At 35.1% G+C, this 19080-nt stretch overlaps 1 protein-coding gene across 1 annotated transcript in view; it reads right to left on the bottom strand.

The window, feature by feature from the left end:
- Positions 1 to 19080, bottom strand: part of CEP85L (centrosomal protein 85L) — a 165450-nt gene that overhangs the window by 27661 nt on the left and 118709 nt on the right. The window contains exons 6-8 of the mRNA XM_080805139.1: positions 12338 to 12517; positions 4228 to 4380; positions 1886 to 2040 (exon numbers count right to left, since the gene is read on the bottom strand). Of these exons, the coding sequence (XP_080661265.1) occupies positions 1886 to 2040; positions 4228 to 4380; positions 12338 to 12517 (488 nt within the window). The remainder of the gene's footprint in view (positions 1 to 1885; positions 2041 to 4227; positions 4381 to 12337; positions 12518 to 19080) is intronic.

Here is a 19080-nt window from a genome sequence, read left to right as displayed (position 1 = left end):
ATTTATTTATTTGACAGAGAGAGATCACAAGTAGGCAGAGAGGCAGGCGGGAGTGGGGAAGCATGCTCCCTGCTGAGCAGAGAACCCACTGTGGGGCTTGATCCCAGGACCCCAAGAGCATGACCTGAGCCAAAGGCAGAGGCTTTAACCCACTGAGCCACCCAGGCGCCCTCCATTTTCATTTCTAATGGAAAACTTTAATCTGATTTTTAAATACCAGAAGTTCTTATATATTCATAAAGTAATTAACTTAGAAATATTACATAGGCACAGATAAACATAATGATGTAATGTACGGTCACATATATATCTGAAGTTATTCTGGACCCAAGGAATTCTTTCTCATATAGCTGAGGAAACTGAACACCCCAGTCTACACGATCAGGTGACACCAGAGCCTTACAAGTACTGAGAGTTATAGAAGACCTTCTTTGGTCCTTTATGTCTATTTGAAATCAAGAGAAATTTTCCGGGATGCTATCATTTTAGAGAGTGTTGAGATAAAGAAATGGAACACGGATTCTGAAATGCACTGTACTAATTATATCTAATCAATAGCACTAGACTCAATGTTCTCTAAAAACTCAATAAAAGAGAAAATCTAAATATAAGAGAAGGTATAATATCATATTAAACATAAAAGCACACAATGGAGCAAAACAAACATTCAAATTATTTTCAGGCGTTTCCAATTCTATTCGTAAAATGGCACAGCGTGAGTTGGTGATCAAAATGCCCCATAAAACAGAACAGATACATTACCTCTTCTCATTTTATCTAAGATCAAAGAAAAAGAATATATGGTTGAGTAAATGGAGGTGAGGAAGCTGTTTTGAGACTAGACAATAGAAGATGCAGAGTTATGGAGAGGAAAACTAAAGAACAAGAAAGCAGAAAATAATGTGAAAATAAAAGTAAAATTAAAAGTATATGAATTTTTTGCAGCTGAGATTAGAAACACCGAAGACTAAACTGTTCCAGAATCAGAGGTTTTCTGTATTGAAATCTATGGAAAAAAGTAGGTCAGGCATATCTAAGACTTTCAAAGTAGTAAAGCAATATTAACATGGAATTATCAAATGGATTTTGATTGGAGTTAAACACAACTGGTAAAAGCATGATGAGTGTATTTCTTAGTTTTGTTGCTTTACTGTCTTATTCTTCTCGATAGTTTTACCTATTAATAGTTGATCATCTATTAAGGCTTAAGTTTTATAAAACAGAAAGTACATGAAAGATGCATATACAACATAGTTCTCTAGGTTTTTCAAAAATCCAGTGTTAATTTTCCAGCTTAAATACATTAGCTAAATATACTAACAAGTGATATTCCCTGTCATTCTAACTGTATTAATTTAAAAGGGAAGAGGACCATGAGGCAAGTTACATGAGTAAACTTGGAAGGTACTTGGCAAAATGGCCATACCTGTTGCTCTGTAGTCAGGTAAAATGGGAGCCAGTTATGTCCCTTTAATCTATCACATTAAGGAGTTCAGTTTGAGTATCCGCCCCTTTTTGTTATCTAGAATTTGTCGTTATTTTTTGCAAAGCAAAGCCATTGGACTGTGATAATACTTTCAGTTTTCAATTGGTGGGTTGTTTTTGTTTTTTTTGTGTGTGGTTTTTTTTTTTTTTTTTTTTGGTGAGGGTAGATTTTAACTATTCTCATCTAAAACCTTTGGCAACATGTCAAGATATTGCATTAACATGTGAAATCACAGCTGATACAATCTGTTTCAATGAAATAATACTTACGGTTCTAAAGAGTACATCTTTAAGATAACAATATAGCAATAATTATATATTATTGCTTTTTAAATTAAATGCTTTATGAGAAATAGGAATAACAAAAGTAAGCAGAAAAAATTACTGAAGGTTTTCTTACCTCTGAACTGTAGTTACCAACTCCTTTTCTTTCTTCTTCTGGCATATTAGCTGTGCCTCTTTTTCTTGACACTGCTTTTTGATCTCTTCAAGCTTTTTTTCCATATCTAGGAGAGTCTCTTGCAAATTCTTATTTTTTTCTTCTAGAACCTGAAGCTAAGGAGAAAATTCATAACATATAGAATATTAAAGGTGTTTCTACTAGAAACTATTAGTGTTCTCAATTATTATTAACAGGCTTGTGGTTAAAAATCACACTATACTTTATCTAGGGTACTTTATTTCCTCCTTTGTGTGTAATGAGAGCTAAGAGAATGAGATTACAGAGAAAAATGGGGTCAAAAATTGCTAGAAGACCAGGGTGTGCCTGGGTAGTGCAGTCAGTTAAGCAACCTATAGGCTCTTGGTTTCAGGTCAGGTCACGATCTCAGGATCCTGGGATAGAGCCCTGCCTCAGGCTCTGCACTCAGTGTGGAATCTGCTTAATATTCTCTTTTCCCTCTGTCCCTCACCCACCATGCTCCCTCTCTCACTCTCTAAAATAAATAAATAAAATCTTGAAAAAAAAATTTCTAGAAAGAGAGAAAAAGGTAAATAATCTCAATTTGGGGATATTTTTTAATTTTTATTTTTAATTATGGTAAAATATGCATAACATAAAGTTTACCATCTTAACCATGTTTAAATGTACAGTTCTGTACTGTTTAAGTACATTCACATTGTTGTTCAACTAATCACCAGTATTCTTTTCATCTTGCAAAACAAACTGTATTCTCATTAGCAACTCCCCTTCCAGCTCTGCCCTCAGCCTTCAGCAACCACACATTGACTCTCTGTCTCTATGAATCTGACTACTCTAGGAACTTCGTACAGTATTTATCTTTTTGTGTTTGGCTTATTTCACTTAGCACAATGTATTTAGTTAGGCTTATCCATGTTTCAGAATTTCATTCTTTTTTATATCTGAATTATATGCATATGTGACATTTTATCCATTCACCCATCAGTTGAAACTTAGGTTGCCTCCACCTTTTGGCTACTATGAATAACATTATTATGAACATATGTCATGTACAAACATCTGTTTGAGACTTCACTTTCAATTCTTTTGGGTACATACCCAGAAGGCAAGTTGGTGGTAATTTTTTTAGGAAATAGTTTTCAAAAAAAAAAAAAAAAAGGAAATAGTTTTCCATAGTGGCTATACCACTTTACATTCCCACCAACAGTATAGAAGGATTCTAATTTCTCTACATTGTCACCAGTGGTTTCTGGGGTTTGTTTGTTTTTTTTAATATTAATCAACCTAATGGGTATAAAGTGATATGAACACATGTTTTTAAATCTGTATTCCTCTCTGCTGCTGCTCATACAAACTCCTGTGGTGGTACTTTAGTTCTTTTCTGACATTATCCTCTCTTAGTCTTACAATGTATAAATTAATATAAACAGAGAATCTACTCTAGTTCTAGAGTCTGTACAATAATGACACTCTATAGATTAAACCAATGATTCTCAACTGACAGTGATCCCCCCCAACCCCAGGAGATACTTGGAAATGTTTATAGACATTTTTGGTTTTGGGGAGGAAAGAGGGTAGGAGCAGTGCTTTGGCATCTAGTAGGTAGAGGCCAGAAATGCTGTTAAGCAGCCTTTAATGCACAGGACAGAATCCAAAAACAAAATTATCCACCCTTAAATGTCAACTATGCTTAGGTTGAGAATTTCATGACGAGAAAAACTGAAAAAGACTAAAGAACAGGTTTAATAGATTTGTAAATAAGATTTCAAGAAGACTGGCTTGACCAGAGTTGTAGAAAGACTCAGGTGAGGTATTGTTAAGAAAGACAAATGGCCAGAAGAGGTCAGAGGAGTGGAGACCACAGGATAAAGTTTAAGAATTTATGGAAAGGTTAAGAAGAATGAAGAAAACAAATCAAATATCTGGAAAGATAGTAAAAAAAGTCTTGTTGAGCCGTGGAGAATCACAGAGAATACTGGGTAAAGTCAGAACTGTGGTGAACCTCTGTGTGTTTGGAATGGGGCTGTCAGACTGGTTTAGAAACTGCCTTTTAGAGTACAACGTTAAGTAAAAAGTTAACACACAGGTTTCTCAGGAAGGTAATCATATATTAATTAATAAGAAAGATAAACTCATGCTTAAAGTTTCTAATTAAAGTTTAATCCTCAAAACAGCAATTAAACACTTAGATTTAATATAATTAGCCAAATATATAACTAAAATTTTAAATTATAAAAAAATTATGAAATTTCCAAAGGGTCAATTTAAGAAAGTAGTAGGCTTTCATGATATTTAAAAATTAGCATTTTAGTTCATGTTACCTGTAGACTCTGACTCTGTACATCATCAAGAGTTGGAAGATCTGCCAGATACTTTTCCAAGGTCTCAATTCTTCTCTGCTTTTCTTTGTTTTGTTCGGATTCCTTCTGGCATTTCTTTTTCAGGCTACTGATATATCTATCTCTGGTTTTAAGCTAAGGAAAAAGATGATGAATCTTCAGGGGCTTTGTGGCATTAAAAAAATAATAACTAAACCAATAGTTCTAGGTTATAGTTAAGGCTACCACCAACTCAAGTAAGATTCACTTTAATTCATCAATTCTAAGATTCACATTTTTACAAATTTTCGTATCACTGAATCAAGAGTTTTGTGTTTGTCTGCTTTTACAACTGATGGCATCTTATAAAACTGCCGTGGGCCGGCTAGAAATGATGACAGAGTTTTTACTGCCAGCACATGTGCAAACTTGATCAAAGCTATTCCCACCTCTGTAATTTCAACAGTATGTACATGTTGCAACTATGTGCTGAGTTTAAATGATGTTTAAATTACCTTAAAAATGCTACATTATAATTTGGTGTTGAAAACAGTTATTGAGTATCCAGAAAAACAAAGAAACAGAGCCACAGGGTATAATTTTTAAAAAATCAGTGAAGCAAATACTCATCTCTGGAGAGAGGATTCCAATTCCTTATTTCTTACAAGGCTGTATCCAAATATTTTATGTGACTTAAGAAAGGAAGATACCTACAAGTTACTAAAGCTGTTTTGTTACTGATTTGCTAAGAAATTGCTTATCATGTACTCAAGAAATGCAATCAAAGCCAGGAGAACTTACCAAAATTACCAGATACTTGGGAAGAAATAAGGGCACTAGTGAGACCAATGCATACTTCAAGCGAAGACTACTGTTAAGGTATTATGTCATAATTGAACATGCAACATATTTTCTTACTCAATATTACATATAATAAAGGTGTGCTGTACCAACGATGTCATTTTAGGATTGATGGAATATGTTAATTGAACATCTAATTGAATACACACACTATATGATTCTAATAAATCCCAATTTCTCTAGGCTGAACCTCAGACCTATGTAGTATTTTTTTTCACCTTTCCACTTGGAAAATACTATCTTTAAATTTCATATCATATTCAAAGTTCTTTAATATTTCAGCTCAAATATAAATAATATGTGTACATAAATAGCTACCTAAAAAGTAAACTCCAGACTCTTATTCACTTTAACTTACCAGTCTTCTAAAATCTAGAAACTCACAGGGTTCTAAAATATTTTTACAGTCTTTTCCCACATACACCAGGGAAATAAGTGCCAGTAATTGGCAGTATAATGGTTTGCTCTCCCAAATTTTATCAAAGCTAACACTTTGCACAATCTAGTTTCTTTCACACCTTACCTAATTTCTTTCCAAGTCTAATATAACAACTTTTATTAAAACAACTTCAATTAGAAAAATAAACCACATCTCCTTTTATCTATTCATTCCATCAATAACATTAGGATCCAGTTATTACCTTGGGTAAGGAGCAACCCTGGTAAAACTGACAAATCCCATTATTTATAGGGGATTTCTCAGGATTAAAGGCCAGTGTGCTGGTGTGACAATTTGTGATCTAATGGAACTCACAGACTCCTGACGATTATAATGACCTGAAAGACCACATAATACAATTCCCTTTTTCTCTCTTTTTTCACTGAGGTATAATTAACATACAGTGTTATCTTAGTTTCAGGTGTACAGTATAATAATTCAAACATTGTATACATTACTCAGTGCTCATCAAAATAAGTGTACTCTCGATCCCCTTTATCTATTTTACCACCGTCCCTCACCCCCCAGCCTCTGTGGTAACCACTAGTTTGGTCTCTGTATCTCAGAGTCTGTTTTTTGGTTTCTTTCTTTTTTCTTTTTTGTTCATTTGTTTTGTTTCTTAAATTCCACATATAAGTGAAATCATATGGGATTTGTTTTTCTCTGACTTATTTCACTTAGCATTATAATCCCCATGTTCATCTGTGTTATTGTAAACAGCAAGATCTCATTCTTTTTTACATTTGAGTAATATTTGGTGGCATTTATATACACCACATCTTCTTTATCCATTCATTTATCAATAAACACTTGGGCTGCTTCCGTATCTTGGCTATTGTAAATAATGCTACAATAAACACAGGAGTGCATATACCTTTTTGAATTAGTGTTTTCATTTTCTTTGGGTAAATACCCAGTAGTGGAATTACTGGATTGTATGGTAATTCTATTTTTAGTTTTTTAAGGAGCCTTCATACTGTTTTCCACAGTGGCTGCACCAATTTGCCTTCTTACCAATAGTGCACAAGTGTTCCTCACCATCACTTGTTGTTTCTTACATTTTTGATTTTAACTATTCTGACAGGTGTAGGGTGATATCTCATTGTGGTTTTGATTTGAATTTCCCTGATGATTAGTGATATTTAGCATTTTTTCATATGTCTGTTGTAAATGCTACACCTAATAAGGAATTAATATCCAAATACACAAAGAACTTATACAACTCAACATCAAAAAACAAATAATATGATTACAAACTAAGCAGAGGACGTGAAAAGACTTTTTCTGAAAAAGATATGTAATTCCTTTTTTGAATATGAGGTCCAGAGATCATTAGTAACTTAACCACAAGTCACTGAGACAGAGGTAAGATTTAGATATAAATCATCTGATTGAAAAGTCAACATTCTTTCAATTCTTCCACACTGCACATAACCTGATTTCTATACTCTAGCAGCCACCTGTGCCTGAATTCCCCATTGACAAAGCCTGTTCCTGCCTTAGCAAATGACCCTATAAGTTACAGAAATAACTAATCAGCCTATTTTTACTAAAGGCTCCCTAATTTATTTTATTTCTTTAAGTGTCTTAAATGTGATACAATGATGTCCTCAAAAAGCAGCCAATGGAATAGGTTGGTCATGATGTCTTCTATTACTCAAAGATGTCCTTGTTTTCTTCTTTATCTGTGGCTGGTCAACTGTCTTTTCTGCTGTCAGGTCAGGCTTGCTGTCTTTGATCACTAATCTCTGCCAACAGCCTCCTACTGGATACTATTTATGCTACTTGTTGATACTGGTCAACAAGATCACTGGTCTTGGGTTTGTTTTTTTTTTTTTTTTAAGCCCTTTGCAGAAGAAAAGCTCTGTGTGTGTGTGTGTGTGTGTGTGTGTGTGTGTGTGTGTTTAACTTTCAAGTTTTATATGTTGATTAAATCAACATATAAAATTAACTCCAGTAATTACCTCTAGGCAAATGAGGCATCACTAATAAATCTTCCCTATTCTATTTATAAAAGGTTAGGTTTTTTTCCTTTCAAAGAGATACCATTTAGTACTGAGATTATTCCTAGAAGGTAACAGGATGGCTCTGTTTTCAGAAAAGGTTTACAAATGAATATATTTTTCTTCATCTTAAATACAACAATTAGAACAAAACAGATTACTGAGGAAATGTTCTCCTCCAAGTTTTTTTTTTAAGTAAATTATTATTATCAGAAGCAAAAAGCATTGGCTGTAGAGTTAAACTGTCTTAAAAAAAAAAAAAACAACTGTCTTTAATTTCACTCCTAGCTTTTCAACAGTTTCTACTTACATGCAACTGGACAAATTACTCAACTCTTCTCCAAGCTTCAATGAGCTCATTTTTAAAAGTGGGGATATGGGATTTATGCCTTAGGGTTTTTGTGAAGATTAGTTAATATTAAATGAGAAAATGTACTGAATATACCTTAACATGCTGTCTGGTATATACAAGAAAGAATTTATCAAAGAGTAACTTCCATTGTTGCTGTTATCACATTAAATGTTTTCCTGTTGTAGTATCAGTCTTGATCAGGATAACAGAAAGGAAATGCAGAAGGAAACAATGCAATCCAATCTCTTGTGGGTCTAACATGCTGGTCAGTTGATGCATTACCCATGAGTCTATTTACTAGCATCTATACTCCCTTCAAGAATTCAAATCATCTCCATGGCCTCTGACACAAACTCAACCAACTAAACCAACTACACCAACCCTCCTTCTTAATTTTTCTGTTCTACATATTTCCATTCTCAACTGCCTCACTCCACAGAGAGACTATTCCCCTTTTCCAAAACTAATTCCTCCATCTTGGCATCTGTAATCAACCTTTCCCTATTTATCTCAGGAATTTGCTCTATCATGCACTCCTCTGACATCTTTGATTATTTCTACTTACTCTTTCATAGTCCTTTGCTGGGCTTATCTCACTCTTTTCTTCCCTCTTGGCAAAAATCACTTGAAAGCATCCATCCATCCATTCATTCATTCCATATGCCAGGCACCAGGGCCGGTGCTACATATGCTACAGTGACAAACTGATACACCCCTGCCATACTGGAGCTTACAGAGAAAAACTAAAACATAATGATTACTCAAAATCGTGGTAAGCACTGAAAAAACAAACAAGAAATGCTCTAAACATAGGAAAGGAGGAGTTGGAGGAGGAAGATATTTAAGATGAGACTTGACAAAATAAATAGGTGACTGAATAGTGGGAGAAGACAAGTATTTACCAGGCAAAGAGGAAACTCTGTGTGAAGACTCTGAGACCAGAAACAAACCATGACCTGTCTGAGCAGCTATAAGCACCACACTGTGACTCAGTGCACTAAGGGGAGACTGACAGAGCCTAGGGCTATATAATTAGGCAGGATCTTTTTGGCTATGGGAAGAATTTGATTCCCATTTTTAAAGATAACACTCAGATGGCATGCTGGGTAATGTAAGTGAAATGACTGGGTCTTTCTTTTAAAAAGTTCAGTCCTCCACACTAGGAAGAATGGCCAGGAGGCTGGGGAATAACTGGAACTCTCATACGCTGATATTGGAAGTGTTACAGGGTACAAACACTAGGAGAACTCAGGTTTCTTTCTTCCTTTTCTTTCTTGCATCTCACAGGTACATTTATTCATACCACAAACGAAACAGCACTTCCACAAGTGTACTGTGATGTGCCACATTCCCATCTAACAGAGCCGACTGAAATTTACAGCCAGGGTGACGTTCCATCTGATGTGTACTCCTGGTAGAGCTGGTTATTGATCATAAGCAGGTGCAGGAGTTGAAGATTTCAAAGTTTTACTTCTTTTATCAACACTCCTGATTTTATTAACGATGAAGCCCATCAACCTCACTCCTACCCAGATCTTTTGGTGCACTTGGGTATAGTTGGGCTTCATGAGGATCTAAGTGTTTTTAATAAGGCTTGGAAGCATCTCAGCACAGGACAACTGGCTCAGGATGCCCCAACCCACATAGCCAACTCAGAAAGGTCACTAAGTGTACGGAATTCACGTAGTTTCTTGTAAGTTAAGTATCTACTTATATTTACTTATTTACATATGAAATGTAGGACTCAGAAATTCCACATTTAGGAATTTATTCAGCAGAAATGAAAAACTGTCTGGTATTAAGAATGTTCACAGCAACCTTACTCATAATTTCCCCAAAATGCAAACAATCCAAATATCCATTAATAGGAGAGCAGATACATTGTGATCTATATAATGGGAATGCAACTCAGTAGTAGATAAGAATACATTCAACAATGTGAATAAATCTCAAAGATATTAAGTGAAAGAAGACCAACACAAAAGAATATACACAGTATGACTTCATTTATAGGGAGTCCAAGAAGACTCAAAACTAATCTATGGTGATAACAGTGTTTCAGAAAGAGGAAGAAGACTGGACTAGAAAGTACAAGGCAACTTCTTGGGTGACTGAAGTGTTTTGTTCTTTTAAGTAAACTCTATGCCCACCATGGGGCTCAAACTCATGACCCTGAGATTAAGAGTAACCTGCTCTACCGAATGAGCCAGCCAGGCACCCCAGATGATTGAGATGCTTTGTGTCTTATTTTGGATAGCAGTTATATTGCTATATACTATTAGTAAAACAAAACTGAACACCTAAGATCTATACATTTGACTACATATAAATTAGGCTTTGATTATTCAAAATGTAATAAAAAATACATGAAATTGCAATAATAACAAAAAAAAAAAAGGTGATAGAGATAGAGGGAAAGCAGACAGGCAGGGTAAGACTGGATTCAGAGACGACAAAAGCTTTGCCAAGATATGATAACTTAGACCAGTCTGGATTCTATTACATATTTAGGAGACAGGCTTAATCAGTGTTAGTAAAATTTCTAGCATGAATAACTGAATTTAGAGTAATGAACAATGAAGAAATCTTGTTTTGTTTTAAGAAGAAGAAGACACTCAGAAGGCAAATTAAGAATTATGCTTTGGATGAACACTTTGAAATATTCTTAAGATATCCAAGTAGAAACTGTCAAATATGTAGTGAGTATATAAATTGATTTTATTAAGCAATGGACACCAAAAGTAATAAAAGATGAGAAGACTTTAGCTGAAACATAAAAATATATTTTAAAAATTGTATCCACTGAATCATCACAATTTTCTTTTTTTTTTCTTAAAAGAAGGCTCCACATCAACGTACAGCTTGAACTTATGACCCTGAGATCAAGAGCAGCATGCTCTACTGACTGAGCCAGCCAAGCACCCCTGAATCATCATTCATTTTCACACAATCTTTTAATTAACAAATATCAGGTCAGAAAATATTTTAATCCCTCCTACATCTATATAACCAATATTTCCTTAGCTCCCTGCAGATTATGGTATTGTACGAAGCCCCCAAAATATAGAAAAGAAACAAGAAACAGGTACTTAAGTTACTTTTAAGTTAACCAAGATAAAATACACCATATAGCTGAGAAAGAGAAATCATGTAAAATATTTGTCAGTTTTTGGAAGATCAAAATTTTAATTCACACACACACATATATGTATATATATATGTGTACACACACACAAACACACAAATACACAAATACACACACACACACACACACACACACACTCTCACACAAAAATGTCAAATGAGTTCTCTATTAACAGTTCCAAACGTGCCTGCAGAAATCATGGTAACTTTTTCAAGATCACTTGAATGGAAGGTTCAGTTAATAGAATAATAAGCTGGGTATATCAAAAGAGAAATCTAAAACCAGTTCTGCAACTAAGTTAGCAGCTTAAGGATCTATGCTTCTTTAGTAAATTAGGGCTAGTAGATAATCTACTTATTCTTTAATGATACTATAATGGAATGAGATGAAGTATATAAATACTTTAATAAAGGCAGAAAGGTCAAATAAATATACAGATATATTACATACATATAGATATTTGGCTTTTCACCACTTGTTCAGAATCAGGGGCTGCAGCTTAAATAACATGAAGTCATGTGCTTATAAAAAAAAAGTACCATCTTTATTTATACCAATCCTTTATACCCAACAGGACAAAGAAACTGAACCCAAAAAGAAAAGAAAAATAGTTATTTGTGTCACATCTCAGTTTAGGCAACTAACTCAAGAAAGGTTTCACTGTTCATTAGCAAGATATATTGTGGTATTTTTTTTTAATTTTTAATTTTTTTATAAACATATAATGTATTATTAGCCCCAGGGGCACAGGTCTGTGAATCGCCAGGTTTACACACTTCACAGCACTCACCATAGCACATACACTCCCCAATGTCCATAACCCCACCACCCTCTCCCGACCCCCCTCCCCCCAGCAACCCTCAGTTTGTTTTGTGAGATTAAGAGTCTCTTATGGTTTATCTCCCTCCCGATCCCATCTTGTTTCATTTATTCTTTTCCTACCCCCCAACCCCCCATGTTGCATCTCCACTTCCTCTTATCAGGGAGATCATATGATAGTTATCTTTCTCCAATTGACTTATTTCGCTAAGCATAATACCCTCTAGTTCCATCCACATCATTGCAAATGGCAGGATTTCATTTCTTTTGATGGCTGCATAGTATTCCATTGTACTGTGGTATTTTTAATCTCTCAAGAAAATCCCCAGATTTTTGTGAACAGCACAGGTTTTCTCAAAAGTTACTGTAAAATTAATCATTTCAATATAAATGTACAACCTACTATAACACACACCTGAAATACAGCAGATGATGAATAATTATATGTTGAAGGGCTGTTATTGACCTAATTCAACTTTATTAAAAATACCTACCTTTTCCTCCAGTTTCTTCTTCTCTTCACTAAATTGGCTTATTCTTTGTTTGAGAAACTGATTGAGCTGCAAAACCTCCTTCTCAGTAGACGCAAGCTTTTGCTCAAGTTCCTCTTGCTGGGAATGGGACACTGACTGATCGGAAAATGGAGTCTGGAGTGAACTGTTCTCATATTGTGGCTATCAGGAAAGAGGAAAAAAAAAAGATAAATGTTTACTTGTCTTGAAAAAATGGGAAGAAATTGGAAATAAGGTAGAGTACAGAGTATATCTAGGCTTTAGCAACAGACAGACCTTGGCATGAATTCCAGCTCCCCTATTTCCTAGTTATATGCCATGATTAAATCAAGTTGATTTGCTTACCAGTGCCATGCCTCAGTCTTCCTATCTATAAAACAGAAATAATAAAGCTTACCTTGCAGTGTTTTTTGTTTTTGTTTTTTGAAAAACAGAGATAAAATACATTAAGTTTCTTTCACATAAACAGAAGCTTAACAAAAGGCAACTTTTTTGGTTATAAAGTATAATTAGAGACACAGTGGTACTTTAAATAGAAGTGAAAGTTCCAGGGAAATAAAAACTAAAGAAAAAATTCTTCACAGGTGATCATTTCCAGCTAATATTAAACTTGGTAAGTATTTTTTCTTTTTTTAAAGATTTTATTTATTTATTTATTTGACAGACAGAGATCACAGGTAGGTAGAGAGGCCGGCAGAGAGAGAGAGGAAGGAAAGTAGGCTCCCTGCTGAGCAGAGAGCCCGATGCGGGGCTCGATCCCAGGACCCTGGGATCACGACCCAAGCCGAAGGCAGAGGCTTTAATCCACTGAGCCACCCAGGTGCCCCAAAAACTTGGTAAGTATTAATAGAGGGTTTCCTCTAACTAGAAAGTAAGGTCCATGAAAGCAGAAATTTTTGCCCACCTTAGTTGCTCTTACATCCCTATTTCCTAGAATAATCACTGGCATAAAATAAGAGCTCAAAAAAATAATTGCTGATTGAACGAATGTATTCTTGTTTCCATGAGTGAGGCTTTGTAAGGACTTCAGATGAGATCTTTCCTGTTTCCCTTGCAGCATTACAGAAGGCAGTCAGAAAATATAAATATTTCCTCAAGTAAATTAGAATGTGGTAAGTGCCAAAAGAGATACCAATAAAGTAATGTGAAAGTAAAGAAACATTATTTTTCTACTTATTCAACAAATATTTACTAAGCACATGTTAGGAATTGTGTACTGGGATTCAACAGTTGATAAAGTCAAGTCCCCACCAGTTTAGTGAAGTATCACACAAAAAAAGACAATGAAAACTGTGTAAGTGCTAAGATAGTTGTACTATACGGTAGCTAAGGGAAGTTTTATACAAATGAATTTGAACTAGACCTTGAAGAACTGATATTTCACCAAAAGGTGAAGCTAAAATTCAAAAATTACATAAACAGCATTTTATCATGTGTTGGGTATTTCAAAGATGACAGACTCTAGCACTATCCTTTAAAAACTCAAATTCTATCAGAAGCATAAGAAAAATCCTCAGATAATTATATACAGGACACCATATAATACAGTAGCCAAAGAAAAGTCATCTTTTTTTTTTTTTTTTAAAGATTGTATTTATTAGAGAGAGAGAGAGAGACTGAGTAGGGGGAAAGGGCAGAGGGAGAGAGAGAAGCAGACTCCCCACCAAGCCCGATGCAGAACTCAATCCCAGAAACCCGGGTTCACGACCTGAGCCAAAGGAAGATGCTTAACTGACTGAGCCACCCAGGCACCTAAGAAAAGTCATCGTAAGTACAAAGTATAGGGAGGTTGAGGGATAAATGAAGACAGCACTAGAAGAATAAGGAAAAAGGTTTTACGGGGGAGGTGGCTTTTGAGATAGACTTTGAAAATGAGGAGGATTCTGGTAGGAATGGAGAAAGGTAGAAAAGTATTCCAGAAAGAACATTTTAAAAAGGTAGAAATGGAATATATTCCGAGTACCCATATCTTTAAAGTATGGATAAAAGAGGGGGGATGGATAGAAAGAAAAATTTTAAAATCCAAGTGGGGCCATACTATAGAATCACAAGGTTCAGAATTAAATCCTAATTCATAGGAAATGGGAAACCTTGTGATGGTTTTATAACAATAAAGTAGCATGATTTAAGAAGACTGTAAACTCTGTTTTGTAAATTTCTGTATTCCCTGGCATTTAGCATTACGTGTAGATTCTCAGTAACATTTGATTGAAGGGAAAGAGAAGAGTAAAGAGGACAAGCAAGTGCTACAATAACTGGATGCAGTGGACAGCAGGAATTAGAAGATATTGAGAATGGATATGAATTCACTTTATGAAATTATTCTAGGGTCTCCTGGGTGGCTCATATCAGTTAAGCACCTGGCTTTTGCTCTTAGCTCAGCTCATGATCTCATGGGTTTTAAGATCAAGCCCCATGTCAGGCTCCACGCTCAGTGAAGAATCTGCTTGAAGATTCTCTCCCTCTACCCCTCCCCCACAGTGGCACACATGTGTGCTCTCTCTCTCTAAAATAAAATCTTTAAAAAAATTATTCTAACCTAGTTGAACAAAAAGAGGAGCTGAACAAGAGCACAGAAAATGGAATGAAAAAAGCCTAGATGTAGAATTGAGAGGATTTAGCAAAAACTTTTTTTTTTAAAGTGAATAGACAGGAAATGTTAGATAACCACGGTTTGCAATTTTGAGTCAAGTAACAGGGAAGATCATATTCTGAGCTGAAGTAAGGAGGTCATATAGAACAGGTCTAAGTAGATGTACTTAATTACAATTAGAACCCATTGATATTAAGATGCCAGTTGAACATACAAATAGAGATGAACAGTAGACAGAGAGGTGGGCCTAGAAGTCAGAAAGATGGGTAGGCTAGGCGAAGAAACTAAAAAAAAAAAATAATATGGACTTATAGTTTTCTAATTTGGCATGTAATGAGCTCAGAAATTTCCCCTTCATCTGTTTTAATTACAAGTAAAAAAGATGAACAAACTGAAAAATCAGTAACTCTTCTTAGATCTGACAGAAATAAGGTCACAGAGTAAACTGCTATGCCCAGAATTGGAGAAACAAGTGAATAGAGAAAGTCACACTTACCAGAACACAATCTTCCCTGCAACCAATGCTGAAGTAGGAAAAAAAGAACTGAAATTGATGGAACTACTGGAGGCTCAGAGTAGACAAGTCTGAAAGTCAAAAACTCCAGGGAGACCCAGTCACAGGGGACACCTGACTTGTCTGAGTTTTATCTCCATGAGCTCTATCATGTCCTCACAGTGAATATCAGTGAATATCTCTTCATGTTTCCAGCAGGAAAAGGAGAAAAGGAATCATTCTGAAATATACCAGAATACTATGTTCTTCTTAACAAGACCTGTCTTCAGGATAAAGTATTTAACTAGAGACTAACCTACTCAGAAGGTTACCTAGAAGGGAGCTAACCTACCTAGAAGAAAACACTAAATTCCAGTTGCCTTGAACCATCCTGCCCCATGATAGGGTGGGAAGTTCACAGTCCAGGAGCACAGGCTCACTAAAAGAATAAGACTTGATCACAGGACTACAGAGGACTTCTCCCTCTATACCTTACCATTTTATTACTAAAGGCATATTTATCACATTTCATTTGACCTAGTACATCAGGTCTAACTTTCAACAAAAAACTACAAAATATACTAAAAGGCAAAATCACAGTCTGCAGAGATTGAACAGGCATGAGAACCAGAGTCAGATATGATAAGAATGCTGGAATTATCAGACCAGAGATTTTTTTAAAAACTATGATTAATATAGGGCATTAATGCTAAGATAAACAACAGGCAAGAATAGATGGATAATGTAAGCACAGAGGTGGATATTCTTAGAAAGAAGAAAAAAAATTTAGACATCAGAAATACTGTTAACAGAAAAAGGAATGTTTCTGACGGGCACTTGAGTGGCTCAGTTGGCTAAGCATCCAACTCTTGGTTTTGGCTCAGGTCATAATCTCATGGGTCATGAGATTGAGCCCCACACTGGACTCTGCACTTAGCAGAATCTGCTTGAGGATGCTCTCCTTCTGTCCCCCTGACCCCTGCCAACCCAAACACGTTCTCACTCTCTCAAATAAACAATTAAAAAGAAAAAAGAAAAAAAGAATGTCTCTGAACACAGTTCTTCCAAAACTGAAGAACAAAGAAAAAAAAGACTGTTAAAAATAAAACAGAATATCCAAGAACTGTGAGATAACTACAAAGGGTATAACACCACAAGAAGAAGAAAAATGAAAGCAGTATTTGAAACAATAATGACTGAGAATGTCCCCATACTGTCAGATACCAAACCTCAGACCCAGATATAATTTCACTCATATTTGGAACTTAGGAAACAAAACAGAAGAACATGTGGGAAGGAAAAGAGAGAGAGAGAGAGAGAGAGAGGGAGGGAGGGAGAGAGGAGGAGGCAAACCATAAGAGACACTTAACAACAGAAAAGAAACTCTGGGTTGATGGAGGGAGGTGGGTGGCAGATGAGCTAAACGGGTGATGTGTATTAAGGAGGGCAGTTGTTATGATGAACACTGGGTGTTATACATAAGTGATGAATCACTACATTCTACTCTTGAAACCAATATTACACTATTTTGTTTAACTAGTATTTAAATTTAAATTTTGAAGAAAAAGTAAGTGGAGTAGCTACATTAATTTCAGTAAAAGCAGACTTTAGAGCAAGGAAAGTTATCAGGGTCAAAACTCCAAGAGGACTTAACAATCCTTAATGTGCATGTGCCTAAAAAAAGAGCAGCAAAATATGTGAGGTAAAAACTGAGAGAACTACAAGGAAAAACAGATGAATCCACTTTAACAGCTAGAGAGTTTAACAACTCTATATCAGAACTGAAAAGATCCATCAAGCAGAAAATTAATAAGCACAAAACTGAACTAAACAGCATCCTCAATTGACTGGATGTACTGACATGTATAGACTACTTCAGATTACACATTCTTCTCAAGCTCACATAGAACATTCACCAAAACAGACCACGTTTTGGGTGATAAAACATGCCTTAACAAATTTAAAAGAGATATTGTACAATGTATGCTCTCTCCAACCATAATGGAATTAAACCAGAAATCAACAGAAAGGTAGCTATAAAATCCTGAAATGCTTAGAAATTAAACAACCCATTTCTAAACATGGGTCAAAGAAGAAATCTCAAAAGAAATTTAAAAATATTTTGTAGTAAATGGAAATGAAAATGCAGATTATCTAAAATTTGTAAGATGCAGTCAAAGCAGTATTTAGAGGGAAATTTATGCCATCAAGAGCATATATTGAAAAAGAAGGATTTAAAATCAATTATCTAAGATTCCAGCTTAGGAAACTAGACAAAGAAAAACAAATTAAATGCAAAGTAGGTAGAAGAAAAGAATAAAAGCAGAAATCAATGAAATTGAAAACAGAGAATCGACACAGAAAATCAAAAAACTGAAAGTTCACTCTGGAAAAGACCTATAAAATCAAAAACCTTTTAGACAGGCTAACTAAGATAAAAGAGAGAAGACACAAACTTACTAATACCAGAAGTTAAAGGGGAATATCACTACACATCCTGTGGACATTAAAAATATGATAAAGGAATATTATGGACAACTTCATGTCCACATATTTGATGACCTAGATGAAATGGACTAATTTCTTGAAAAACACAATCTGTCAAAACTCATGTAAGAAGAAATAGATAATCTGAATAGGCCTATATTTATTAAAGAAATTGAATCAATAATTAATAGCCTTCCAAAATGGAAAGCACCAGGCTTCGATGGGTTCACTGGTGAATTCTATCAAACATTTAAGGAGGATATTATACTGACTTTCTACAATCTTTTCCAGACACAGAAGCAGAGGGAATACTTCCTAACTCACTCTGTAAGGCTACGATTACCCTAATTCCAAATGAGACAAAGACATTATAGGAAAAGAAAATTACAGGGGTACTTGGCTGGCTCTGTTTGGAAGAGTATGTGACTCCTTCAGGGTTGTGAGGTCAAGCCCCATGTTGGGTGTAGAGATTACCAAAAGAAAAGTTTTTTAAAATAAATAAGTAACTAGATAAATGGAAAGGAAACCACAGGCTAAATATTCTACATAAGCAGATCCTCAAAAAAAAAAAAAAAAAAAAAAAGCAAATTAAGCCTAAGAATGTATAAAAAGAACTATTTACTATGACCAATTGAAATTTATCCCAGCAATTAAGGCTTGTTTGACATTCAAAAATCAATTAATATAATCCATCACATCAACAGGCTACAGAGGAAAAATCGTATGATCACATCAGTAAATGTAAAAAATAAATGTGACAAAATTCAACAGTTATTCATAAGAACCTTGAGCAAACTTAGAATAGAGGCAAACTTACTAAACTTGACAAAGAACATCTACAAAAAACCTACAGCTAACAGCAGAATTAATGGTAAAAAACTGGAAGTGTTCCTGGTAATATCAGTAACAAGGCAAGGATGTTCCTCCCACCACTGATTTTCTACACTGTACTGGAAGTCCTAGACAATGCAGTAAGACAAGAGAAGGAAATAAAATGTATGGCAGTTGGGAAAAAAGAAAGAAGACAGTTTTTGTTCATAGATGACATGATCACCTATATAGGAAATCACTGAAAGCAGACAAACAACAACAAGAACAAAAACAAACCCTCCTGAAACTAATAAGCCGTTATAGCAAGGTTGCAAGAGACAA

The sequence above is a fragment of the Martes martes genome (genome assembly GCF_963455335.1).
Source record: "Martes martes genome assembly, chromosome: 6".
NCBI classification, from domain to species: domain Eukaryota; kingdom Metazoa; phylum Chordata; class Mammalia; order Carnivora; family Mustelidae; genus Martes; species Martes martes.
Note: the sequence above shows the minus strand (reverse complement) of the source record. Positions and strands in the feature narration are given on the sequence as shown.